The sequence below is a fragment of the Rhinopithecus roxellana genome, chromosome 8 (genome assembly GCF_007565055.1).
Source record: "Rhinopithecus roxellana isolate Shanxi Qingling chromosome 8, ASM756505v1, whole genome shotgun sequence".
Taxonomy (NCBI): Eukaryota; Metazoa; Chordata; class Mammalia; order Primates; family Cercopithecidae; genus Rhinopithecus; species Rhinopithecus roxellana.
The window spans coordinates 46461344-46486945 of NC_044556.1; the positions used below are offsets into that span (position 1 = coordinate 46461344).

General features: G+C 47.3%; 3 protein-coding genes across 6 annotated transcripts in view; 1 reads left to right on the forward strand and 2 right to left on the reverse strand.

The window, feature by feature from the left end:
* The window catches only part of ANXA9 (annexin A9), a 26799-nt gene extending 25399 nt beyond the window's left edge, over positions 1-1400 (reverse strand). Inside the window, exons 1-2 of one of the 2 annotated variants that reach the window (XM_010387235.2) lie at positions 1339-1400; positions 93-150 (exon numbers count right to left, since the gene is read on the reverse strand). The gene's annotated coding sequence lies outside the window, so the exon portion shown is untranslated. The remainder of the gene's footprint in view (positions 1-92; positions 151-1338) is intronic. The other variant, XM_010387236.2, reaches the window with a different exon arrangement.
* CERS2 (ceramide synthase 2) overlaps positions 1-8403 on the forward strand; it is a 10081-nt gene extending 1678 nt beyond the window's left edge. The window contains exons 2-11 of the mRNA XM_030937087.1: positions 4525-4698; positions 5104-5221; positions 5413-5531; positions 5733-5790; positions 5894-5944; positions 6124-6216; positions 6401-6529; positions 6740-6846; positions 6957-7110; positions 7299-8403. Coding sequence (XP_030792947.1) covers positions 4526-4698; positions 5104-5221; positions 5413-5531; positions 5733-5790; positions 5894-5944; positions 6124-6216; positions 6401-6529; positions 6740-6846; positions 6957-7110; positions 7299-7439 — 1143 coding nt within the window. The 5' untranslated portion in view covers position 4525 and the 3' untranslated portion in view covers positions 7440-8403. The remainder of the gene's footprint in view (positions 1-4524; positions 4699-5103; positions 5222-5412; positions 5532-5732; positions 5791-5893; positions 5945-6123; positions 6217-6400; positions 6530-6739; positions 6847-6956; positions 7111-7298) is intronic.
* A 446-nt stretch (positions 8404-8849) lies between these two features.
* SETDB1 (SET domain bifurcated histone lysine methyltransferase 1) overlaps positions 8850-25602 on the reverse strand; it is a 39070-nt gene continuing 22317 nt past the window's right edge. The window contains exons 11-22 of one of the 3 annotated variants that reach the window (XM_030937088.1): positions 24840-24996; positions 24592-24750; positions 23021-23653; positions 22627-22743; positions 14471-14640; positions 12662-13290; positions 11397-11425; positions 10832-10964; positions 10412-10577; positions 9846-10057; positions 9504-9592; positions 8850-9339 (exon numbers count right to left, since the gene is read on the reverse strand). In XM_030937088.1, the coding sequence (XP_030792948.1) occupies positions 9222-9339; positions 9504-9592; positions 9846-10057; positions 10412-10577; positions 10832-10964; positions 11397-11425; positions 12662-13290; positions 14471-14640; positions 22627-22743; positions 23021-23653; positions 24592-24750; positions 24840-24996 (2612 nt within the window). In that variant the 3' untranslated portion in view covers positions 8850-9221. The remainder of the gene's footprint in view (positions 9340-9503; positions 9593-9845; positions 10058-10411; positions 10578-10831; positions 10965-11396; positions 11426-12661; positions 13291-14470; positions 14641-22626; positions 22744-23020; positions 23654-24591; positions 24751-24839; positions 24997-25602) is intronic. The other 2 variants (XM_010387238.2, XM_030937089.1) reach the window with 2 other exon arrangements.

The following is a 25602-nucleotide window of genomic DNA, read 5'->3' on the forward strand; positions in this document are numbered from 1 at the left end:
TGAGGACTGCTGTTCTGACCGCCTTTCACCCACCTCTTCTTACAATCTGGCTTATTTTGAGGCCCATCCTGCAGCCTGGAGGGATAACACACCTCTCCTTGGCTCCATCCGTGGCTTGTCAACTTCTAGTTCATGACCTCCTGCTGTTGCCTGAAAAAAAAGTTTTCAACAAGGAAGAGACTATTCAGGACTTCTTCAGTGGAAGCAGGGAGCCAGTGGGACCTTTGTCACTCCTCTCTTGTCAACAACCCCTTTCTATTTTCCTCAGTTATTCCTCCAAACTGTGAGAGCCAGTCAGACTGACCACATGGAGTCAGAGAGAATTCCTTCCTCTCAGGCCCAAACAGCTGCCCTCTCAGTCCTTTGGATCTACAAACTCCCGTGGGGACCCTCTGCACCTTTCATCCACCTAGAGGGGTCTTGTGGGGATGTCAGTCAGAGCTGGGGCAAAGGTTGGGGCTGGGCAGAGTCCTGCTCAAGTTCCTGTTAATCCAATGCCAGTTAAATCCCTGCTCTTCTGGCCCCTCTCCAGCCTGTGCCTCAGAAAGTGGCATCTGTGCCTCTAAGGCAGGTGTGTGTGTGAGAGAGCGTAGACAGATACCATGTCTCTTCATGTGTATGGGGGAAGTCTGGGTGGAAAAGTGTTTGTAGATGTGATTTTCTCCACAAGAAGTCAAGTAACTGCCCTGAAGGCCCAGCGGGCCTGGAAAAACAGTGTTGTCTCCCTACCCTGTGTAAACTTCACCTTTTCTTGCCCCAGCCTGTTGTTTATGGGGTCTTGCTTGGATCCGTATGCTGGTGCTAAGAGGCCTCCCCAGCACTGCCACAGGGACCCAACTCTTTGGTTCTGTGGGGATGTGTAAGTGAGGCCGGCCAGGCCCCTGCTGCCCTCCCCTCCCCTCATGTTGAGTCAGAGGTCCTGACCCTGCTGAATCTGGGGCCTCCCTGCTGGGGAGAGGGGGGTAGTGCCTCTCTGCTAATGGAGGTACAGGACCACCAGGGAGGGCTGTGGTCATGGGAAGCCTGCAACCTTGGTGTAAAAGCCCCCATTAATCTGCATTTCCCAAGTCTTCCACTCTCCCTGCTCGGGGTGGAAGAGGACAGGTGCTATCTCATCTTGGGGATGAGGAAGTTGCACTGCCCAGGTGTCTGCCCTTGACCATGCTATGCTCTAGTGCCTACTTTGCCTGCCCCCTACCCCGGCCCCCCACCCCCACCCCCTGCTTTGCAGGCATGAGACATTCCTGGGCCCCAGGAGTCCAGCAGGGGCTCCACCCTCCCTCTGTGACTGCAGCCTGCCGCCTGACTAGAGAAACATCCCTGCCAGTTTTCACTGACCTGGCTAGGGGTGGGATCCAAAGTCTAGGACTGCCGAGGCAACACGGTACCTTTGGCTTTACATTTCCCTGGAGAAGTTGGGCTCCAAGAGACAGCAGTCAGGTGACTGGGTCAGGCTGATTTCTCGCTTCCAATCAGGCTGAGCAAAAAGTGGGAAGAGGGGGTCACGTGCACACATCAAGCTGTTCCACATTGTCCCGTCTCTGTGCAGGTTCTACCCTTGTCCCTTCTCTATTCAATTTTCTACAAGTTTTCTCTAGGAAAAAAGTGTGTGTGTGTTTGTGTGGGGAAAGTTCCGCTGTGGATAATTACATTTAATTTTGTTCAGTTCAGAAGGCTTCCATCTGTTTAATTAAATATTTATTCTGGCTGAGGTGGAGGGGGCAGGGGCAGTGCCTGGAATGTGTGTGTGTGATTTGGGGGAGGAGGAGGGGAGAAGGTGGAGCTGAAGCTCCTTTACTGGCAGTGCTGACCTCTGATTTCATCCAAGAGAGTAATGACCAGGAGTGGGGACAAGGGGGTAAAAGTCCTTGAGCTGGAATACTGATCCATGACAGGCTGAGGGATTTCGCAAGGCCTTCTGTGGTGGGTGGGGGTGGAGCGGGAGCTGTCAGAGCAGCAGCAGGACCAGCCCTGCCCAGCTGTGGTCTCAGGCTCTTTCTTCAGTCAGTGGCACCAACTAGTCTCCAGGTCACGGTGGATAACAATCTCACCACTCTCTTCTTCCTGTCTCTGCTTTCACTTTCTGGGCCAGCCTAAATCCCGCTGCCTCACCTCCTTCCCAGGAGGGGAGCAAGGGGTGGGGAGCCTGGAAAAGACTGTCCTGGTCATCCTGCTGCGGCTTCTTGCTGAGTCCTAGGATTGTCAGGTGTTATGCTGGACCCAGCATCCGTGGCTCTTCTGGACCATCTTGCAACTCATCTTGCATCTCAGCTCCAAGCAGCTGCTCTTCCCTCATGAGCCACACACACAGACCGTTCCTTCCCTCCTCTGGGTATCCAAGTGGTCACTCCCACCATGTTGTTCCTCTTTCAGTTGGGGGAGGGGAGGAGGTTTTCATAGTGGCTGTTTCCTAGACTGAGGGGGTATGGGTATTCCCCTGCAGACTAGGATTGTATTTTCTGGATGAGCATTTATACGAAATAGCTCTGACCAGGCACAGTGGCTCATGCCTGTAATCCTAGCACTTTGGGAGGCCACGGCCAGCCAGTTGCTTGAGCCCAGGAGTTCAAGACCAGCCTGGGCAACATGGCAAAACCCTGTTTCTACCAAAAAAAAAATTCAAAAATTAGCCAGATGTGGTGCTTGCTACTCGGTAGTGTGTGCAACTTATAGCCCCAGCCACTTGGGAGACTGAAGCAGGAGGGGAGGATGGCTTGAACCTGGGAGGTGGAGGTTGCAGTGAGCCGTTATTGTACCACTGCACTCCAGCTTGGGTGACAGAGGAAGACCCTGTCTCAAAAGAAAATAAAAGAATAGCTCTTAATTCCACCAGATGTATTGGTCTGCTGTCTTGGTTCCCTGCCCTATAATCCCTGACTCTTTGCAGCCCTACCTTCACTTTTCTTTCTGAAGAGTTATACATAGGGTCCTTCTGCCTTATGTGTAGGGACTAGATGGCTTGGCATGGAGTGTCAACCTTGTGTGCAGTTCGATGTCCAGTGATTGTGGAGCTCAGCAGCATTTGGGGACATAATTTTGCTTTATCCTGGCTTTATTTATTTATTTATTTTTTAAGACATAGTCTGTTACCCAGGCTGGAGTGCAGTGGCAAGATCACGGCTCACTGCAACCTTCACCTCCCAGGCTCAAGTGATCCTCCCACCTCAGCCTCCCGAGTAGCTGGGGTTACAGGCATGTGCCACCACACTCAGCTAATTTTTGTACTTTTTGTAGAGATGGGGTTTCACCGTGTTGCCCAGGCTGGTCTCAAACTCCTGAGCTCAAGTGATCAGACTGCCTCGGCCTCCCAAAGTGCTGGGATTACAGGCATGAGCCACTGCCCAGCCTACCCTGTCTCTTACATTTTTCTTTTCTTTTTTTTTTTTTGAGACGGAGTCTTGCTCTGCCGCCCAGGCTGGAGTGCAGTGGCCGGCTCTCAGCTCACTGCAAGCTCTGCCTCCCGGGTTCACGCCATTCTCCTGTCTCAGCCTCCCGAGTAGCTGGGACTACAGGCACCCGCCTCGTCGCCCGGCTAGTTTTTTGTATTTTTTAGTAGAGACGGGGTTTCACCGTATTAGCCAGGATGGTCTCGATCTCCTGACCTCATGATCCGCCTGTCTCAGCCTCCCAAAGTGCTGGGATTACAGGCTTGAGCCACCGCGCCCGGCCTCTTACATTTTTCTTTAGGGACCTGCTACTCAGATGGGTTGTAGGTTGTAGGGAAGGGAAAGAAGGGTTTGTCTCAGCCCTGCAGTGTTTTGGGGCACCCCCTGGAAGCTTTCAGCTAAGTTGGCTTGGAGGCTTGAGGAAATGGCCAGAGCATGGGGGGTAAGGGAGGGACTTTACTCAGATTGTTGGCTATAGTTTCTAGGGCCAGGTCCTGCCTGTCTTCCAGGTTGAGATAGAAAAATGACAAGACCCCCAAGGTTCTTCCCCCCCCCGAAATCAGAGGTTGTAAGGACCCCAGGTTTCTTAATTCCAGGGAATCACATCTGCAGGTTGCTGTGGACGATAAATGTTTTTTGTTGGTTTTTTTTTTTTTTGAGATGGAGTCTTGCTCTGTCACCCAGGCTGGAGTGCAATGGCATGATTTTGGCTCACTGCAACCTCCACCTCCTGGGTTCAAGCGATTCTCCTGCCTCACCCACTCGAGTAGCTGGGACTATAGGCGCCCGCCACCACACCCAGCTAATTTTTTGTATTTTTAGTAGAGACGAGGTTTCGCCATGTTGGCCAGGCTGGTCTGGATCTCCTGATCTCGTGATCTGCGAGTCTCGGCCTCCCAAAGTGCTGGGACCACAGGTGTGAGCCACCATGCCCAGCCTGACAGTACATGTTAAAACTGGAAAGCCGCCATATTATAGATGAGGAAACTGATTTGCCCAAGGCTGCATAGCCAGGATAGGGATCTAGAGTTCGACTCTGCCCCCTTCTCCTTTTGATACACCCTGAAGACTTTCATTCATCTATCTCTTCCCCCATAGCTACTCCCTCTTGATGCCCTCCCCTTTGCCTCTCACTCAGGATGCTCCAGACTTTGTATGATTACTTCTGGTGGGAACGCCTGTGGCTGCCTGTGAACTTGACCTGGGCCGATCTAGAAGACCGAGATGGACGTGTCTACGCCAAAGCCTCAGATCTCTATATCACGCTGCCCCTGGCCTTGCTCTTCCTCATCGTTCGATACTTCTTTGAGTTGTAAGCATGCCGGCCTACCCTCATGCCTTCCCCAGTTGCCAGTTGTAGTTTCTTGGACTTCAAGTTTGTTCCTTGCTATTTAATTAGCCCTAGACCCTGATGTTCTGGCTACTCAGGTTCCTGCCCACTGTGCTCCCCCTCCCCTGAAGGCACCATTGTCTTCCTGAAGGCTCAGCACCCCCAGGCCCTTATCATCAATGGTTATTTGTTCTCACCCTCCACCCGCCACCCGCCTGGCCACTAGTGAACACACAGGCAGCTTTGTCAGCTGTGGGCAGCCCTGGAGGCTAGAGAAAAGGGGGTTGCCAGGAAGCCAGGGAAACTGAGTCCAGGGTAAAGTTGCCTTAACTTGCAGCCCTTTCCCTTCCCAGCAAGCTAGATACCTTACTCATATCCCTTCCCCAGGTACGTGGCTACACCACTGGCTGCTCTCTTGAACATAAAGGAGAAAACCCGACTGCGGGCACCTCCCAATGCCACCTTGGAACATTTCTACCTGACCAGTGGCAAGCAGCCCAAGCAGGTATGAGCCGCATGCTGCCCTGACTCGGAATCACTGAGTTTGGTGGGGAGGGGAGAGGGTTTGAATGTTCGCTCCGGCAGGTGAAGAGATGGGGAAGCAGTGGTGCTGACTGAGCTTGTTACTGGGAGAGGCTGGGGGTGCTGCTGAATTCCGAAGGTAAACATAACAATGGGCTTCTTCACTACGCCCAGGTGGAGGTAGAGCTTTTGTCTCGGCAGAGCGGGCTCTCAGGCCGCCAGGTAGAGCGTTGGTTCCGCCGCCGCCGCAACCAGGACCGGCCCAGTCTCCTCAAGAAGTTCCGAGAAGCCAGGTGGGGGAGGCTGGGGCAGGAGAAGCTGGGTGGCAAGCAAGATCCTGATGTGTCTTGCTGGGAGGGATAGGTGGTGGCTATATACAGGGAGATGTGAGGAGAATTCAGTTATTAATGGTAGTGAGGATATCTGCAGGTATTTGGGGGCTGCTGGGGGACTGTGGTGTCCTCTGACCTAGCCATTTCTGCTTCCTTTGCCAGCTGGAGATTCACATTTTACCTGATTGCCTTCATTGCCGGCATGGCCGTCATTGTGGATGTGAGTGGGGATTACTGGGAGGTGGGAGTAGGTTCTCTGGCAAGGTCAGGTGAAGCCATGGAATTTGGGTTCCTCCTCTTTTAACCTCTCACTATCTCTGCAGAAACCCTGGTTCTATGACATGAAGAAAGTTTGGGAGGGATATCCCATACAGGTATGAGTCTTGCTTCCTCATATGGGGGTGGACTAAGACAAACCCCAGTGAAGAGACAGTTTGTGGAATCCATGGGAGAGGGATTAGAGTGATGGAATGAAGAACCTCAGGGGCTAGAGGGTTTGTGGAGTGGGGACACCCTTGGGGCTGGTTGCTCTTACCTCTCTCTCCTCTCCCAGAGCACTATCCCTTCCCAATATTGGTACTACATGATTGAACTTTCCTTCTACTGGTCCCTGCTCTTCAGCATTGCCTCTGATGTCAAGCGAAAGGTAGGTGAAGGGGTTGTGCAATTAAGGCTAAGAGCCAAAATGAGGCCCTGGGATGAACACGCTCTCCTTTGACTTCTGGGTACTCTGAATGGAGCTGTTGGTATAGGGGGAATTAAAGGCAAGGGGGAAGGCATAGTGAGAGTTGGGGAAGAAAAAGTCCCTGGGGTCTGCATCATCTCTGCAGGATTTCAAGGAACAGATCATCCACCATGTGGCCACCATCATCCTCATCAGCTTTTCCTGGTTTGCCAATTACATTCGAGCTGGGACTCTCATCATGGCTCTGCATGACTCTTCCGATTACCTGCTGGAGGTTAGGCTACCTCAAACCTAGAGACCCTGGTGCAGGTTCTTCTGTCCCTTTGATTTTCTTTGGGAGGGAGGTGCAGGGTGGGAATTTGGAAGGTGACATTCCTGGGACCAAGGAGGAGGGCACAGAGTCAGTGTTCCTAATTGGAGTGGACATATGAACGTACTTGAGGGAGTCAGGAGCCAATGATGATGGATGGGGGTCTCTATGCAGTCAGCCAAAATGTTTAACTATGCGGGATGGAAGAACACCTGCAACAACATCTTCATCATCTTCGCCATTGTTTTCATCATCACCCGACTGGTCATCCTGCCCTTCTGGTGAGTAGGCAGCCGAAATCAGAAGCCTTGCCTTTCGCCCACTCCTGTATCTCCCTGGTGTCTTACCTGCTCTTGTCCATGTTTACAATTCTCTCCCCTTGAATCCTCAGGATCCTGCATTGCACCCTGGTGTACCCACTGGAGCTCTATCCTGCCTTCTTTGGCTATTACTTCTTCAATTCCATGATGGGAGTTCTACAGCTGCTTCATATCTTCTGGGCCTACCTCATTTTGCGCATGGCCCACAAGTTCATAACTGGAAAGGTAAAGGCCCTGTCCCCATTGTGTAGGCCTTACTACTCTCTACGACTTCCTGAACTCCCATCTTGCCAGCAATCCTCTAAAAAACTAGTGTGGGGCCTTGGGTATAACAGGAGCAAGCCCTCAGAGAGAAGCAGTCTTTAGGGGTTTGAGGATCTCATGTAATAACCATTCTTGTCCCTTTTCCACAGCTGGTAGAAGATGAACGCAGTGACCGGGAAGAAACAGAGAGCTCAGAGGGGGAGGAGGCTGCAGCTGGGGGAGGAGCAAAGAGCCGGCCCCTAGCCAATGGCCACCCCATCCTCAATAACCACCATCGTAAGAATGACTGAACCATTATTCCAGTTGCCTCCCAGATTAATGCATAAAGCCAAGGAACTACCCCTCTCCCCGCGCTATAGGGTCACTTTAAGCTCTGGGGAAAAAGGAGAAAGTGAGAGGAGAGTTCTCTGCATCCTCCCTCCTTGCTTTTCACCCAGTTGCCTTTAAACCAAATTCTAACCAGCTTATCCCCAGGTAGGGGGACGTTGGTTATATTCTGTTAGAGGGGGATGGTTGTATTTTCCTCCCTATCCTCCAAGTCATCCTTTCTACTGCTTTTGAGGCCCTCCCTCAGCTCTCTGGGTCGGGGTTACAACTCACATTCCTTATTCTGAGAATTTGGCCCTAGCTGTTTGCCTTTGACTCCCTGACCTCCAGAGTCAGGGTTGTGCCTTATTGTCCCATCTGTGGGCCTCATTCTGCCAAAGCTGGACCAAGGCTCACCTTTCTAAGCTCCCTAACTTGGGCCAGAAACCAAAGCTGAGCTGACTTTTAACTTTTTCCCTCTATGACACAAACGAATTGACGGTAGGAGGGTGCGCATAACCCTTACCCTACTTCTGCCAAAAAGTGGGGGCTGTACTGGGGACTGCTCGGATGATCTTTTTTTATGCTACTTTCAGCTGTCCCTGTAGCCACAGGTCTAAGATCTGACTGCCTCCTCCTTTCTCTGGCCTCTTCCCCTTCCCTCTTCTCTTCAGCTAGGCTAGCTGGTTTGGAGTAGAATGGCAACTAATTCTAATTTTTATTTATTAAATATTTGGGGCTTTGGTTTTAAAGCCAGAATTACGGCTAGCACCTAGCATTTCAGCAGAGGGACCATTTTAGACCAAAATGTACTGTTAATGGTTTTTTTTTTTTTTTTAAATTAAAAGATTAAATAAAAAATATTAAATAAAACATGGAAACAAGTGTCAGACTATTAGGAATTGAGAAGGGAGATCAACTAAATAAACGAAGAGAGTCTTTCTTATGCCTTTCTTGCAGTTATGTAACATTTTCTTTTTTAAATTTCACATGCATGTAATTCCAGCACTTTGGGGGGCCAAGGAGGATGGATCACTAGAGGTCAGGCATTTGAGACCAGCCTGGCCAACGTGGCAAAACCCCATCTCTACTAAAAATACACACATTTAGCTGGGCGTGGTGGCAGGCGCCTGTAATCCCAGCTACTTGGGAGGCTGAGGCAGGAGAATCACTTGAACCTGGGAGGCGGAGGCTGCAGTGAGTCGACATAGCGCCATTGCACTCCAGCCTGGGTGACAGAGCGAGAACTCCATCTAAAATAATTCACATGCAAGAAGCAAAGGTAGACAAGATAGAAGATTAATGACAGCAGCCCACAGGGGAGGATTGGGATAGTATCTCACTGAAAGATCCAGATTTGGGAGTATCGGGCTGAGAGAAACGAAATCACAATCTTAGTTTTATCATATTGTTAAAAGACTTTCAAGAAATAATACAAACTGGAGATAGTAGATACACAGGCTCCATTCTAAGAACAAAGTCTGTTAGAGCAGGAACACTTGGACAAATGTGGGATGGGAGGGATGTCAGGCCTAGGTTAGAGTGGTGATCTCTCCCCACCCTTTAGGGCCTTTGGAGGTGGAAAAGGGATCCTGCCTGCTAGCACCACATTGGAAGGGATCATCTGGTCCAGAACCCCTATTTCTATCTACTAGGAGCTGGGGGGAGTAGCTAGACCAGAGATTTCGGGTCAGGGTTTAACAATCAGGAAGACCCAGTTCCTGAGGAAACGACAGTTCAAGAAGGGTTGGGAAGAAGGCTGTCCTCTAAAGAAGACGTCCTCTGCATTCAATGGCCCCACAGCAACAGAGCAGCTCCTTGCCTTCCACACTGCCCACCTCGTAGTTGTAGTCCCAAGTAAGTTCTGTCCCAGCCCGGATTCTTCTGAAGAGGAAGAAAAAGGATGGTGTGTGGTGAAGACAGCAGATAACCCATGCCCTTGGGGTTACTGAATATGTAGGTGAAGTTGGATCATGAATGGAGGAGGGGCCCTCGGAACTTCAGTGGTCCTTGCCCCTCCCCAGTTATCCCCTTTCCTGACTCCTTACTTGCTGGCAAAGAAGGCCACCCAGGGGAAGCGAAGATCATGGGTATCCACGAAGACATTCTGGACAAACAGGTTGGGGCTGCAACTGTGCTGTAGGTTTAAGGACAGGATCAAATAAGAGCCAGGGAAACTGAATCTGGCTTTGCAGGGAGAGTGAGAGTTGGAAGAAAAATGCTGTCTGACCCTCCCCATTATAACAGATGCTTTGAAAGAAAGCTACCTCTTTAAGATCCTTTGAGATCAAGAGTTTATAACAAGAAAAGGTGGGCTTATAGAGTATGTTAAAAGAAATCTGAAGACCATGGGATAATCCAGCATCTAGAGGTGGGGAGAGGGGTCTCACGTTGAGGTAGCGGCCCAGGTTGCCTTCAAGCTTGGCATCGATGATGTAGCAAGACTCCTCGCCATCGTAGAATTGGCGTGTGTTCTTACGAACAGGTGCACTCTCCCCCTTGTCCACAGAGGCCATGTTGGTTGATTTAATTGCAATCCCATGGGTTGATTTAAGAGCAAAGCCTCGGGTTGACTTTACTGCCACTTGACGCTTCATTGGACCTGGACAGGAGGGAGAATGGGGTCAGGACCCAACCCAACTCATGAATGGACATTCTACCCCTGTTTCTCTCCCAACACTGCAGCTGAGAAACAGCAATAAGCTGGAACTCAAAGATCCTAAGTGGCAGTTTTTTTTCAAGCATAATTAGATCTGAGGGGAAAAGACTAGCAAACCGGAAATGAGAGAGGATGCGTCAAAGAATAGTTTAGCTCGGAGTCAGAAAGCCCTCCCAGAGATGCTCCAGTTCTTAGGATCTGAATTTTACCCGCTACTTCTTTAGCTTCCTTAAAAAATGCTCTATCCCAAGTTTCTTACTATTTCTTCCCACCACTCCCAAAATTTTTCCAGGCTACCAGTCATGTTCTTCTTGTCCTCAAAGTCATCCCCTTCAGAGCCAGAGGAGATGGTCTGGATATCATCACTGTCAACCGCTGTAGCCGAAGTCTGACCAGCAGTGGGCTTTCGGCTGGTCCCACTTTCCCCCTCACTTTCTGTGCTGCTGGACAGTGTCAGGACATCCTGGGGAAGCAGGAGGGTAAGAAGGAAGAGAAGTAAATGGGAAGGGCTCCTTAAAGTCCTTGCTGTTACCCATGGTCTAGCAGGAAGGGGCAATGGCAAGAGGAGGATTAGATGCTGGATGAAAGAAAATAAGGCAGGAAGTCAAGGCTAAAGAAGTAGGAGAAGACCTAACAGTAATTATAGTGAAGGTCTTGATGAGGTGACAATGGCCCATGTTCCTTTATTAGACTCAGAAGCTTGAGAAGGTCACTTACATCAGGGTTGGACTGAGCAGAAGCCATGAGTCGTCGGCTTTGATGCATACTAGTCTTACTAGGTGGGCGGCGAAGTCCTTCAGGCTTCACGGGAGAAGGATTGTAACCGTAGTTTCGAGAGCTTTCAGTAACTCTGATGGGAGGGGAAGGAATGAGGCCAACAGGTTACTGGCTGTTTCTTAGGCTTCTAGCCTAGATTTGAGAGAAGGCAGATTTGGAAACAGGTCAAAAAGGCACTGGGCCGGACGTGGCAGCTAATGCCTGTAATCCCAGCACTTTGGGAGGCTGAGGATCCCCTTTGGGAGCATCGCTTGAGCCCAGGAGTTCAAGACCAGTCTGGGAAACATGGTGAAACCCTGTGTCTACAAAAAATAGAAAAACTAGCCAGGCATGGTGGTGCACGCCTCTAGTCCCAGCTACTAGGGAGGCTGAGGTGGCAGAATCTCTTGAGCCTGGGAGGGGGAAGTTGCAATGAGCTGAGATTACGCCAATGCACTCAGCCTGGGTGACAAAGCAAGACTATGTCTCAAAACAAAACAAAACAAAACGAACAAAAGGCACTTACACTGACATCTTGTTTCGGTCGTCAGGGTCCTGGAAAACAACAAGTGAAGGGTTAAATGCTTTCACAGCCTAAAGTAACAAATCCAATAATCAGACTTCAAATGACTTCCAAAGATAACATCAGCCAGTGACAGGTACACATTCTAAAGTGGGGTGGGTACACCACTCTGCAACTTGACAGCAATCTTCACTACACTCCGTGGCTGGAGCCTTTAAGCCTTCTCAGTGATGGGGCTTAATGCTCACGGAAAACACCACGAGCAGGCTTACAGCAACCAGGGACAGTTTTACCATCTGTAATGTGGAAAGCATCAACATCACCAAAGAGATACTTAAAATCAATTATTGTTTCTCTACTTTAGTAGAAGTAAACAATGATGTGAATAACTTGAAACAGCATTTAACATTAAAAAATCACTTATGAATCTTTTTTTTTTGAGACAGAGTCTCGCTCTGTCGCCCAGGCTGGAGTACAGTGACTGGATCTCAGCTCACTGCAAGCTCCGCTTCCCGGGTTCCCGCCATTCTCCTGCCTCAGCCTCCCGAGTAGCTGGGACTACAGGTGCCCGCCACCTCGCCCAGCTAGTTTTTTGTATTTTTTAGTAGAGACGGGGTTCACTGTGTTAGCCAGGATGGTCTCGATCTCCTGACCTCGTGATCCGCCCGTCTCGGTCTCCCAAAGTGCTGGGATTACAGGCTTGAGCCACCGTGCCTGGCCGAATCTTTCATTTTGGAATTAATCAGATACTTGTCCACCCTCTACCACCAGGCATGTGGATTTTAAAATAATTTTTTTTTTTGAGACAGTCTCGTTCTGTTACCCAGGCTGGAGTGCAGTGGTGCGATCTCGGCTCACTGCACCTCCGCCCCCCGGGTTCAAGTGATTCTCCTGCCTCAGCCTCCCAAGTAGCTGAAAATACAGGCATGTGCCACCACGCCTGGCTAATTTTTGTATTTTTTAGTAGAGACAGAGTTTCACCATGTTGGCCAGGATGGTCTCCAACTCCTGACCTTCAAGTTATCCACCTGCCTCGGCCTCCCAAAGTGCTGGGATTACAGGCGTGAGCCACCGTGCCCGGCCAATAATTTGGTTCTTTAAACAAACGTTAGGAATGTGCTAATTAGGGGGAGAGATAACAAGGTGGCCACAGAAATATCCATCAAGTAGAATAATCTATATGCAAAGACTCATGGTGAGACTGTATTAAGTTTGTTACTGCACCAAAGTTAAAGCCATAGCTCTCAGAATTTTCTGCCACTACTTACCTCTTTCTTGGCTTGCTTGATGTCTCCCTCATCCTTGATGCCTAGTCCTGAGGTGGAGGCCTTTTCAGCCTCCATTCGGCTTCCCCCAGCCCGGCCCTCCCCACCTTCATTAGTCTTAAAGGATGAATGGCTATCAGAGTCAGCAAAACCACCTTCACTGACACTATTGCAGCTCAACCATGAGGCCACCTTGTTCTTGGGTGTCTCTTCAGAGGAAGGTGGATTGCAGCCACCTACAGGGATCGAGGGAGGAACAGGAATATGTAGGGGTCCAAGATCTGGGGGGTGGGAGTCCTTGGAAGTTGTCTCAGAGAGTCCGTTCTCTTTCTGGCCCCGGGTCTGTCTCCGGGTAGCATAGCTCCGCCACACTGAACTGGTGCTGAAGTCCTCATCCTTACAGAAGTTATCGTCTGAGCTATCATCATTGGACTCTTCAGGGTCCTCTGTACCGCTGTTGCCATCTTCCTGGTCCTTCAAGTCTACACCACTGCTGTCAGAGGAACAGGGGGCATCACTCTCATATCCTTCTTTGAAGTTCTCCACGCTCTCGATATGGTCCAGATTTGCAAAGTACTCATCACCCATTTCCAGACCCTCCTTGTCTGCAAAGTCATCTGTCAGGATTTTGCCTGAGAATGAAGAGAATTAAAGGCCTTCTAGGGTTATGGGGACCTATTAGTTTTTTTTTTTTTTTTTCAGATGAAGTCTTGCTCTGTCACCCAGGCTGGAGTGCAGTGGTGCGATCTCAGCTCACTGCAACCTCTGCCTCCCGGGTTCGAGCAATTCTCCTGCCTTAGCCTCCTGATGGGACTACAGGTGCACACCACCACACCTGGCTAATTTTTTTTGGTATTTTTAGTAGAGACAGGGTTTCACCATGTTGGCCAGGTTGGTCTCGAACTCCTGACCTCAGGTGATCTGCCCGCCTCAGCCTCCCAGTGTTGGGATTACAGGTGTTAGCCACTGCACCCGGCCATGGGGACCTATTAGAAAGAATAAGGGTCATTCCATCAATACCCGCTCTACCAGCATATAGAGTCCAAAAGCCTCCATTCTGGTCTTTCATTTCTGTTTTTTCTGTTTTTGAGTTAAGAGTTTCACTTTTGTCACCCAGGCTGGAGCGCAGTGGCATGATCTCGGCTCACTGCAACCTCTGCCTCAAGGGTTCAAGCGATTCTCCTGCCTCAGCCTCCCAAGTAGCTGGGATTACAGGCGTCCACCACCACACCTGGCTAATTTTTGTATTTTTAGTAGAGATGGGGTTTCAACCATGTAGGCCAGGCTGGTCTCCAACTCCTGACCTCAGGTGATCCATCCACTTCGGCCTCCCAAAGTTTTGGGATTACAGGCGTGAGCCACCACGCCCGGCCCAGTGTTTCTTTGATAATACCTCCCTTTGTATCTTAACTATGAAAGTATGGAGAACTTACTGTCATTTTAAATCTTGCCCTTTCTGTCTTTCCATTACTTCTATTTTATTGAAAGAGAGTACTGGGCTATGCTAAAAGATCTCTGAGTGGAGTGACATGGAAGAAAATGATACACTGGACTCCATAATCATGTCTGTCCTCTGAAATATCACCATGTCCAAAATTTCATCCCTTTTTTCTCTTCTTTATGAAACACTTGTGTCCCTCTCTGGTCTAGCTAGACAGGTACATCACTTATCACGTTCTCTATAGAAGTCCCTGGCCGCCTCTTACTCCAGTTCACATGTCAAGCACTTTCTTCTTATGTTCAATTTGTCTCTGCTTCAATTCCCTACCATGTCCCAATCTCAGGAAACAACCCTTATATTTTATCACCAACCTGCATAAATACAGACAAAAGAGCCTTTGGCAATGTCATCCAAGCAGCGGATACCCCAGCCCTTGTTCTGTGTCTTGAATAGCTGTAGCCGAACTTGTAGTCCATGTTGTACCAACCGGTTTGTGCACATGTTTGGGTCACATTTGCAGCGTTTGTTACACTCATATACCCTGGGAGGAGGTTAGGATAAAATCAATCACGATATGATCACTAGAGCACAATACATCCATAAAACTGTTGTAATTCTTAAGCTATTATCATTTATAATGTGTTGTAAAGATTAAAAATTAGGTAATGATCTAAGTGAGTGGATCTATTGAACTATCTACGCTCTTTGATTCATTTGGAAATATAGCCCAAGGAAAAAATTTAGAGGGTGGAGAAAGATTTAAAGATGTCTATAGCAATACAGCTCATAAAAGTGAATGCTAGACTGCCTAACAACTGGAGAAAAGCTAAGCAAACTATAATGGGAATATAGATTACAGAGCCATTAAAATAAGCACTATATGGACTGTCAATTTATAGAAGTAGATAAAGACGTGAGAATAAAGACAAAGACGTGAGAAATTTCAGGTGAGGTTTCTTACTAATAACAGCAATAATAATACTAATAATAGTAATAATAAAAATAAATGTGAGAAAAACAGAGGCCAACATAACATACGAAAGGGAATAAAGAGATAGGAGGAATTGTGACTAATGTTCATGGTAAAGTTGATTTTCATTCTTTTATTCAGTAAACATTTATTAAACACCAAGAGCTCTACCAAACACTGGAAACATAACAATGAAAAAGGTCACGGGCCTGGTGGCTCATGCCTGTAATCCCAGCACTTTGGGAGGCCAAGATGGGTGGATCACGAGGTCAGGAGATTGAGACCATCCTGGCTAACACGGTAAAACCCCGTCTCTAATAAAAATTAAAAAATTAGCTGGGTGTGGTGGCATACGTCTGTAGTCCCAGCTACTTGGGAGGCTGAGGCAGGAGAATTCCTTGAACCCGGGAGGCGGAGGTTGCAGTGAGCGGAAATCGCGCCACTGCACTCCAACCTGGGAGACGGGGTGAGACTGTCTCAAAAAAAAAGAAAAAGAAAAAGAAAAAAGGTCATAATTTCTACCCTCGGGCAGCTCATATTCTTTTTTTTTGAGACTGAGTTTCGCTCTTGTTGCCCAGGTTGGAGTGCAATGGCGCGATCTCAGCTCACCACAACCTCTGCCTCACGTGTTCAAGTCATTCTCCTGAATCAGCCTCCCAAGTAGCTGGGATTATTACAGGCATGCGCCACCATGCCTGGCTTATTTTGTATTTTTAGTAGAGTTGGGGTTTCTCCATGTTGATCAGGCTGTTCTCGAATTCCCGACCTCATGTCATCTGCCTACCTTGGCCAACCAAAGTGCTGGGATTACAGGCGTGAGCCACTGTGCCCGGCCCAGGGGAGCTCATATTCTTTCTAATTTAAGAATTTGGGCCAGGCGCAGTGGCTCATGCCTGTAATCCCAGCTATTCAGGAGGCTGAGGTGAGAAGATCACTTGAGCCCAGGAGTTCGAGGTTGCAGTGAGCTATGATCACACCACTGCGCTCCAGCCTGAATGACAAAGCAAGTCCATCCCATCTCTGAAAAAGAAAAAAAATTTTAATTATTTTTAAACAACCATTAAAGGTAATCAGAGGGATCTAGCACATACCAACATTAAAGGAAGATAACACAGTTATACTAAGAAAACTAATTGTTTCAGGTAACAACGTTTTTGCTCCGTATGATTTGCCCAGTGTTAGAATTTTACTTATTTTCTTGGTATGCAAAATTGATGGGAGAAATTCGCTTTTGGAAATGATTCAACAGCTCAGTTATTTCATGATTTTAGTCACATCCCTCCACATAAAGATGGTAAGAGCAGCTTCTACTTAATAAGCATATACTTTGTGTTTGGCATTGTGTGAAAGCCTTATATATACATTTTCACATTCTCTCCTTAAAGCTATGCTAATACAGATGGCGTTTTTTCTTTCTGAGACAGTCTCGCTTTGTCGCTCAACCTCTGCCTCCTGGGTTCAAGTGATTCTCCTGCCTCAGCCTCCTGAGTGGCTGGGATTACAGGTGCATGCCACCATACCCAGCTAATTTTTGTATTGGAGACAGGGTTTTACCATGTTGGCCAGTCTGGTCTTGAACTCCTGACCTCAAGTGATCCACCTGTTTTGGCCTCCAATTATTATTATTTTTTTTGAGACATGGTCTTGCTCTGTCACCCAGACAGTGACACAAACCCAGACAGTGGCACAAACACAGCTCATTGCAGCCTTGACCTCCTGGGCTCAAGTAATCCTCCTGCCTCAGTCTCCTAAGTAGCCGGGACCACAGCTGTGTGCCACCATGCCCAGTTAATTTTTAAATTTTTTTTGTACAGACGAGGTCTCATCACGTTGCCCAAGCAAATCTGGAACTACTGGACTCAAGCCATCCTCCCACCATGGCCTCCCAAAGTGGTGGGATTACAGGTGTGAGCCATCATGTCTAGCTTTTTTTCTTCTTCTAACTTTAAAAAAGATTATTTCCAGGCCGGGCGCGGTGGCTCAAGCCTGTAATCCCAGCACTTTGGGAGGCCGAGACGGGCGGATCACGAGGTCAGGAGATCGAGACCATCCTGGCTAACATGGTGAAACCTCGTCTCTACTAAAAATACAAAAAACTAGCCGGGCGAGGTGGTGGGCGCCTGTAGTCCCAGCTACTTGGGAGGCTGAGGCAGGAGAATGGCGTGAACCCGGGAGGCGGAGCTTGCAGTGAGCTGAGAACCGGCCACTGCACTCCAGCCTGGGCGACAGAGCGAGACTCCGTCTCAAAAAAAAAAAAAAAAAAAAAAAAGATTATTTCCCATGTCGGTAATCCTAGCACTTTGGGAGCGAGACTCCATAGCAAAAAAAAAAAAAAAAAAGATATTTCCCTGGTGGTCTAGTGGGTAGAGGGGAAAAAAAGATTATTGAAACGTAATATACACAGAGGAAAGTACACATAAGTCTACAGATCAATGAATTTTACAAACTCAGCATACCATGTAACCTGCACCAGATCAAGAAACAACTTTGTTAGATCCTTTAAAACCCCACCGGGGACATGGCTTCCTTCATTATTTTGGGACCTATTGGCCCTTTCAATTCAGAAACACAGACCCTTCAATTATGGGACACTTTCTGAATTATTTCACTGATGCTTTTCTCCTCCCTGTTCTGTTAATTATGTATCTTGATCACTAGGTTTAATAGTTCACGTGTTTATATATACCAATTTACCATGCTATACTCCACTCTTTTGTTGTCCTCCTCCTCTTTTAGAGATGAGTCACGCTCTGTCACCCCAGGCTAGTGTTTATGTTAATATCCTGTGTTTACAGTTGATCAAAAAAGATCAGCTTAGTAGGGGCAGGGCTGGAATTTGAACTCAGGTATAATCATTACCACATGAAACTTTTACAGTAGCTATACTGAGTATCATTCCTTCATTCCACAAAATTTAAGTGGTTACTATTTTTTTGTGTGTGTGTGTGTGTGCCAGAGTCTAACTCTGTTGCCCAGGCCAGAGTGCAGTGGTGGGATCTTGGCTCACTGCAACCTCCACCTCGCGGGTTCAAGTGATTCTCCTGCCTCAGCCTCTGGAGTAGCTGGGATTACAGATGCCCGCCACTGTGCATGGCTAATTTTTGTATTTTTAGTACGGGGGGGGGCGGATTTCAACATTTTGGTCAGGCTGGTCTCAAACTCCTGACCTCGTAATCCACCTGCCTGGGCCTCCCAAAGTGCTGGGATTACAGGTGTGAGCCACTGCGCCTGGCAAATTGTTTTTTTTTTTTTTTTAAGACGAAGTCTCCTTCTGTCACCCAGGCTGAGTGCAATGGTGCAATCTTGGCTCACTGCAACCTCTGCCTCCCAGGTTCAACTGATTCTCCTCAGCCTTCTGAGTAGCTGGCACTACAGGCACGCACCAGTATGCCTGGCTAATTTTTTGTACTTTATTAGCAGAGACAGGGTTTCACCATGTTGGCTAGACTGGTCTCGAACTCCTGACCTCAAGTGATCTGCCCACCTCGGCCTCCCAAAGTGTTGGGATTACAGTCCTCAGCCACCGCACCTGGCCTAAGTGCTTACTATGTGCCAGGCATTGGGTAAACTGGTGATACAATGGTTAGCAAGACAGACAAAGAGACACATAAGACCCTTGCCTTCATGAAGGAGCTTATATTATAACGGAAAAGAAGAAAAACACGTCAACAAAAGTTGTCATAAATGCTATAAAGAACACAAACATGGTGTTCAATGAGAGAATTAAGGGAGTAAAATGACCTAGTTTTAAAGTGGTCAGGGAAGGTCTCTCTGAGGAGGTGACTTTACAGCTGAAAGCTCAAGGTTAAAGAAGATAGCCACACAAAGAAAAGTGGAAGGATGCCAAGAAGAGGGCACAGCATGTGCAAGTCTCCAGAGGCAGGTTAGAAAACACTGGTGGAACTGGATCTAGGAACTGAAAAATATCAGTGTGGTTGGAAAGACTCTGGAGGGAGATAGGAAAGGGCCAGATATATAACCTAAGGTTAAGAGTCAGAATAAAATCCAAACAGCAGTGGGACTACATTATAGAGTTTTAAGCAGGGGAGTGACATATTATTTGTGATTATTTGAAAATATTTTTATGAAACGTTTCAAACATGTAAAAAAGATACCATGAACACTCATGTACCACCCAGCATTATCAAATCTAAACACTACTGTTAGATTCAAAATTTTGTTATTAAAATATACATGATATAGCAATGCAACTAAAGTTAATAACCGTCTATTCCTTTGTTTAGTTTGTAATCAGCAAAATTCATCCTATGATCTCCCCAGTAGTCTCGATCTCCTCTGAATGTATTCAGGCACCTCAGGTTTTCTGTTAAACCAATTTTCCTGAAGAAGTCGTTCCTGCAGCATCTGACCTGCTCTTGCAGTGGCTCTTCTCTATCCCTAGTACACAGCCTGGAAGCCTCTTTCACTGCACTGCCACCTGTCTTCCACTTTCCTGGCTTTCCCTTTCATTTTTGCAAATATTTCCAGAAACTTTCTGAGAAGGGGAATGATGAAAAACTTTGAGGTACTGCATGTCTAAAAAAATGTCTTTAGCCCTACTGTAACACCAAATTGATAGTTTGCCCGAATTTAAAATTCCAGGTTGGAAATAATTTTCCCTTAGAATTCTGAACAGATTCCTCAATTGCTATCTAGCTTCTAGTGTTACTTTCAGGGAAGGCTGAAGTCATTTCAAGTCTATTTTTTAATGTGTTCTGTATCTCTTCTCTGGAAGCTTTTAGGATTTTTTTTTCCCCTCAGTGTTCTGACATTTTATGATAATGTGTCTAAATGGGAATCTACCTTTATCCTTCATTATTTTGGGACCTAATTGGTCCTTTCAATTCAGAAACACAGACCCTTCAATTATGGGACACTTTCTGAATTATTTCACTGATGCTTTTCTCCTCCCTGTTTTGTTAATTATGTATCTTGATCACTAGGTTTATTAGTTCACGTGTTTATATATACCAATTTACCATGCTATACTCCACTCTTTTGTTGTCCTCCTCTTCTTTTAGAGATGAGTCACGCTCTGTCACCCCAGGCTAGAGTGTAGTGGCGTGATCATAGCTCACTGCAGCCTTGAACTACTGGGCTCAAGTGATTTTTCTGCCTCTGCCTCTCAAGTAGCTGGGACTACAGGCATGCACCCACCATGCCCGGCTAATTTTTAAAAAATTTAGGCCAGGCACAGTGGCTCACGCCTGTAATCCCAGCACTTTGAGAGGCTGGGGTGGGCAGATCACGAGGTCAGGAGATCGAGACCATCCTGGCTAACACGGTGAAACCTTGTCTCTACTAAAAATACAAAAAATTAGCCAGGCATGGTGGCGGTGCCTGTAGTCCCAGTTACTCACTCGGGAGGCTGAAGCAGGAGAATGGCGTGAACCCGGGAGGTGGAGCTTGCAGTGAGCTGAGATCATGCCACTGTACTCCAGCCTGGGTGACAGAGCAAGACTCTATCTCAAAAAAAAAAAAAAAAATTTATTTTTAAATTATTATTTTTTTTGAGACAGAGTCTTGCTGTGTCGACCAGGATAGAGTGCAGTGGTGCAATCTCAGCTTACTGTAACCTCTGCCTTCCAGGTCCAAGCGATTCTCCTACCTCAGCCTCCCAAATAGCTGAGATTACAGGCGTGTGTGATCACGCCTGGCTAATTTTTGTATTTTTAGTACAATTTAGATGGGGTTTCACCAAGTTGACCAGGCTGGTCTTGAACTCCTGACCTAAGGTGATACACCCAACTTGGCCTCCCAAAGTGCTGGGATTACAGGCGTGAGTCACTGTGCCTGGCCAACCAGTGTTTTTGAGATGTAATTTCACTCTTCTTGCCCAGGCTGGAGTGCAATGGTGCGGTCTTGGCTCACTGCAACCTCCTCCTCCTGGGTTCAAGTGATTCTCCTGTCTCAGCCTCCCAAGTAGCTGGGATTATAGGTGCTCGCCACCATCCCCGGCTAGTTTTTGTATTTTTAGTAGAGACGGGGTTTCACCATATTGACCAGACTGGTCTTGAACTCCTGACCTCAAGCAATCTGCCTGCCTCGGCCTCGCAAAGTGCTGGGATTACAGGTGTGAGCTACCACCACTCCTGGCCCCAACAATTTTTTTTTTAGACACAGGGTCTTATTATGTTGCCCAGTCTGGTCTCAAACTCCAGGCCTCAAGCAATCTTTCAGCCTTGCCCTCCTCAGTAGCTGTCCTCAACCTCATGCTGGTTCTACCTCCTCTGCTCAACCTTTAAATGTTGGCAGACCCAGGGCTTACTCCTGAGCCGCCTTCTCTATTATCAACATCATGTCTAGGTGAACTCATCCAGGCTTTAAATATCATTCCTGTGCTGATGATTCCTAAATTTTTATATCCAACTCTTAAACTTCTCTCCAGAAATCCCAGTGCCTTCTTGACGTTTCTACTTGGATTGCCTGACAGGCATTTCAAACTTAACATGGCCAAAACAAAAACTGAATTTCACTCAAACCTACTACTCCTTTGGTCTTCCATCTCAGTAAAAAGCACCAAAAACCACTTAGATGCTCAAGCCAAAAATTTAGGAATTGTCTTTGATTCTACTTTTTCCCCCCACTCCACAATCTATCCAATTCTGTAGATCTACCTAATAATGCATCCCAAATCTATCCTTCTTACCTCTACTGTCACCTCCATTCTATTGCAAGCCATAGCTACAACCATGTCTTTCTCTGCTATACTCCTATAATGATCTCCTAATTGGTCTTCCAAAATCTACTTTCGCCATCCTAAGACCTATGATCTACAAAGAAGCCAGAGTAATCTGAAAAAGGTAGGTCATATCACTTGGCTGCTTAAAATTCTCTAAGAGCACCATGAATTTGATTCTAACTTTTCTTTTTCCTTTCTTTTTTTTTTTTTTTAAGGCAGAGTCTCGCTCTTGTCACCCAGGCTGGAGTGCACTGGCACGATCTCGGATCACTGCAACCTCTGCCTCCTGGGTTCAAGCGATTCTCCTGCTTCACTCTCCCGAGTAGCTGGGACTGCAGGCGCCCACCACCATACTTGGCTAATTTTTGTATTTTTAGTAGAGACAGGCTTTCACCATGTTGGCCAGGCTGGTCTCAAACTCCTGACTTCAGGTGATCCACCTACCTCGGCAACCGAAAGTGCTGGGATTACAGGTGTGAGCCACTGTATCAGTCTGATTCTAACATTTTTCATTCTGGTTTATAAAGCCCTATGTAATCAGGTCCCTGCCTACTTCTCTCTGAACACATTTCACTTACAAGAGTAAATCATAATCTGTTAAGACATTCATTTAGCTATGAAATTAAGATAAATTTTTTTTTTTACAGAAAATTGCTAGACACTATTCAATCATCCTATGTCTTCATTTCAAGGAAAGCCCAAGAAAAAAAGTGTTTGGGAAGTCAGGAAATAAGATCTAATTAATAAAATGCCTCTTCTGGTATGCTATTTTTGGTTCCAATTTTTAGATTTCTGATGATTTCTATAAGCAGAGAAAAACAAAAACATGCTCCTTAAGTCTCTCTGAGGTATTGTGCCATTCCTTGACCACTTACCCTGTGGGTAGACACTCTTCTAGTCTCTTGTACTGGTAGCCAGAGTTAGGGTTAATTTGGCCTCCTGGGGTACAGGCTGTAGCCTGGATAGTTAGTTGATGGCAGGCACACTTGGACCTATATGACAGAGAGAAATAAAGGAAAGGAGCGGGGGGATCAGAGAACAAAATAACACAATACACATGTACCCAGGGTTGCGCAGTGTGGCCATGTCAGACTCCAGTCTCCCTACCTCATAGCTTTCATGGAGGCCTTATAGCAGGAGTTCCAGGTGAGGGAGGAGGTAAAGGAAGATGGGGAAAGCAGTACAGATACAAGGGAAAGGAAGAGGTGAAAAGGAAGACAACCATAACAAAGTTGGAAGCAGGGGCAGCAATTCTCCCCACCAACTCACTTGTCCCGACACCCATCCTTGCAGTCACAGCCAACCAGAAATTCAGGGCCTGTGTTAATGAAAACACCCTTGCCCGGGATACGTTCCTTGCTGTAGGCCACCTGGGGTGGAGGGGTTGTGTCAATCTCATTGACACAGGACAGGGGAACATCTTCCTTCCCATAGGTGATGTCCAAAATATAGTAAAAAGGCTTATAGGGCTGAAACTTTCGGTCCACAAGAACATATGGATCCAAACAGAACATCTCCAGGAAGAGGAAGTCACAGCCAGTCTCGAAAAGGTAGCGTTCGATCTCCTGCATTGTCCGAAGGCAAAGACCACAAGGTGTCTTATAGATAACATGAAAGCCCATCTTGCGGTTAACTCGACGCCGGGCTGTCATCCGCCGGAAGTCATATAGTAATGGGACCAGCAGAGGGTTCTTGCCCCGGTACTGCTCATTCCTCATAGGTCTGACTCGAGACAGACAGGTATAGCTGCAGACATGAGGTAAGTAGAAAAGCTTCTCCATGGGAGCACGGTAGGAGGGCTCTGCTGGGGCCCGCTCCAGCATGCCATGGAAGGCTGGGGGTGCTGGAGGGGCTGGGGGTGCTGAGGGTGCTGGGGCAGAGGCTGTGGAGCCTAAAGGTGATCTGCAAATGAGATGCAAGTGATCAGATCAGAAGGCAACAGGACTTCTGTTGTATAATTAACCCTCCAGGTAGCTAAGCCATTTCTCTCATCTTTCAAGCAGCTGTGCTCCTGAAGATAAAGATGATTCAGGAAAGATCTTCCCTTGCCCTACCAAAGCTGGACAACGAAAATCCCTGGTTACTCTTCACTGACTGATAACATCTCTATTTCTTTTTTTTTTTGAGATGGAGGTTTGCTCTTTTTGCCCAGGCTGGAGTACAATGGCATGATCTTGGCTCACCGCAACCTCCGCCTCCCGGGTTCAAGCAATTCTCCTGCTTCAGCCTCCCGAGTAGCTGGGATTACAGGCATGCACTACCACGCCCGGCTAATTTTGTACTTTTTAGTAGAGACAGGGTTTCTCCATGTTGGCCAGGCTGGTCTCAAACTCCTGACCTCAGGTGATCCGCCCGCCTCAGCCTCCCAAAGTGCTGGGATTACAGGCGTGAGCTACTACTGCGCCTGGCCTAACATCCCTATTTCAACAGTATACCTTTTCCTAAAATGTATTTGCCTGTGAATTATGGAAGTAGAGTCCAGTCTTCTACCAATGTATTTTTTGTCTGCTGTGTGTTCCAGAAATGTCCTTACTAACTCCCAGGATTCAAGGAAAGAGGCTGTGGTGTTTCCTTTCTATTTTAGCAATGATGGAACCATGTTCAACAAGAAGTTTTAACAAATGGCTTTCTGATGATACCACATTTCTAAGCACCCAGCTTCCGATTCAATTATTCTTACTTTCTATTTCTTAGAAACTTCTATGGGTAAAGCTTCCTTTTCAAGTCCAACCTCCTCACCATCATAAACTTAAACTAAGCCCTTCAGAGCCAAGGAACCTTCCCCTACACAATGACCACTCATTGCTATCCTGCCTACAGAGAGCCTGAGATTTTCTCACCTATACGTCTGGTTGATCCCAGGTTTCCCACCAGAGACATTTTCACTGAGTGCAGGAGACGTAGGGGAGGAATGACCAGAGCCCACAGATCCTGGTCGGAAGGATGTGCTCTTTTTGGCTACCTGCTTCCGTGACTGGGCAAGCTGGCTTTCCAAGCTTCTAGGAGATTAGAGAAGAGGGCGTATAGTAAGGGATGTGGAAAATATAATATGAAAGAAACTGAAGAAAAAAGAAAGAATAACACTTACTCACTGTCACCTGCTTGGGGAGACAGAGGTGGAGCAGGTGGGAAAGGTGGGGCAGGTGGAGCTGTAGGCTGTGGGGGTTCCACTGGCTTGAACTGGGTTGCAGTACTGGTCAGATCCTGTGTGTACTGGACAACAGGGCCTTTGCTCCTCACAGCACCTATAGGAAAAAGGAATTGATCACTGAGAAGATGATAGCTATGATGCTTGTATTCAGTCACACATCTGATCCTTAACTTATACAACATAAAAAGGCAGCAATGGCTGGGCGCCGTGGCTCATGCCTGTAATCCCAGCAGTTTGGGAGGTCGAGGCAGGCAGGTTGCTTGAGGTCATGAGTTTGATACCAGCCTGGCCAACATGGTGAAACCCTGTCTCTACTAAAAATACAAAAATTAGATGGGCATAGTGGTGCACATCTGTAATTCCAGCTGCTCAGGAGGTGCAGGACAATCACTTGAAACAAGGAGGTGGAGGTTGCAGTGAGGCGAGATCACGTCACTGTACTCCAGCCTGGGCAACAAAACAAGACTTCATCTCAAAAAAAAAAAAAAAAAAAAAAAAAAAAAAAGCAAAGCAATGGACACATTCTGAGTAAGTGCTTAGACTCTCAGTTCCTATTACTGACTGGCATGGATGCTGGCATATGTTGTTTTGACTTAGATAATACTTTTTTTATTAAAGTGAAAGCAAGTTTATTAAGAAAGTAAAGGAATAAAAGAATAGCAGTCGGGCGCAGTGGCTCATGCCTTTAGTCCCAGCACTT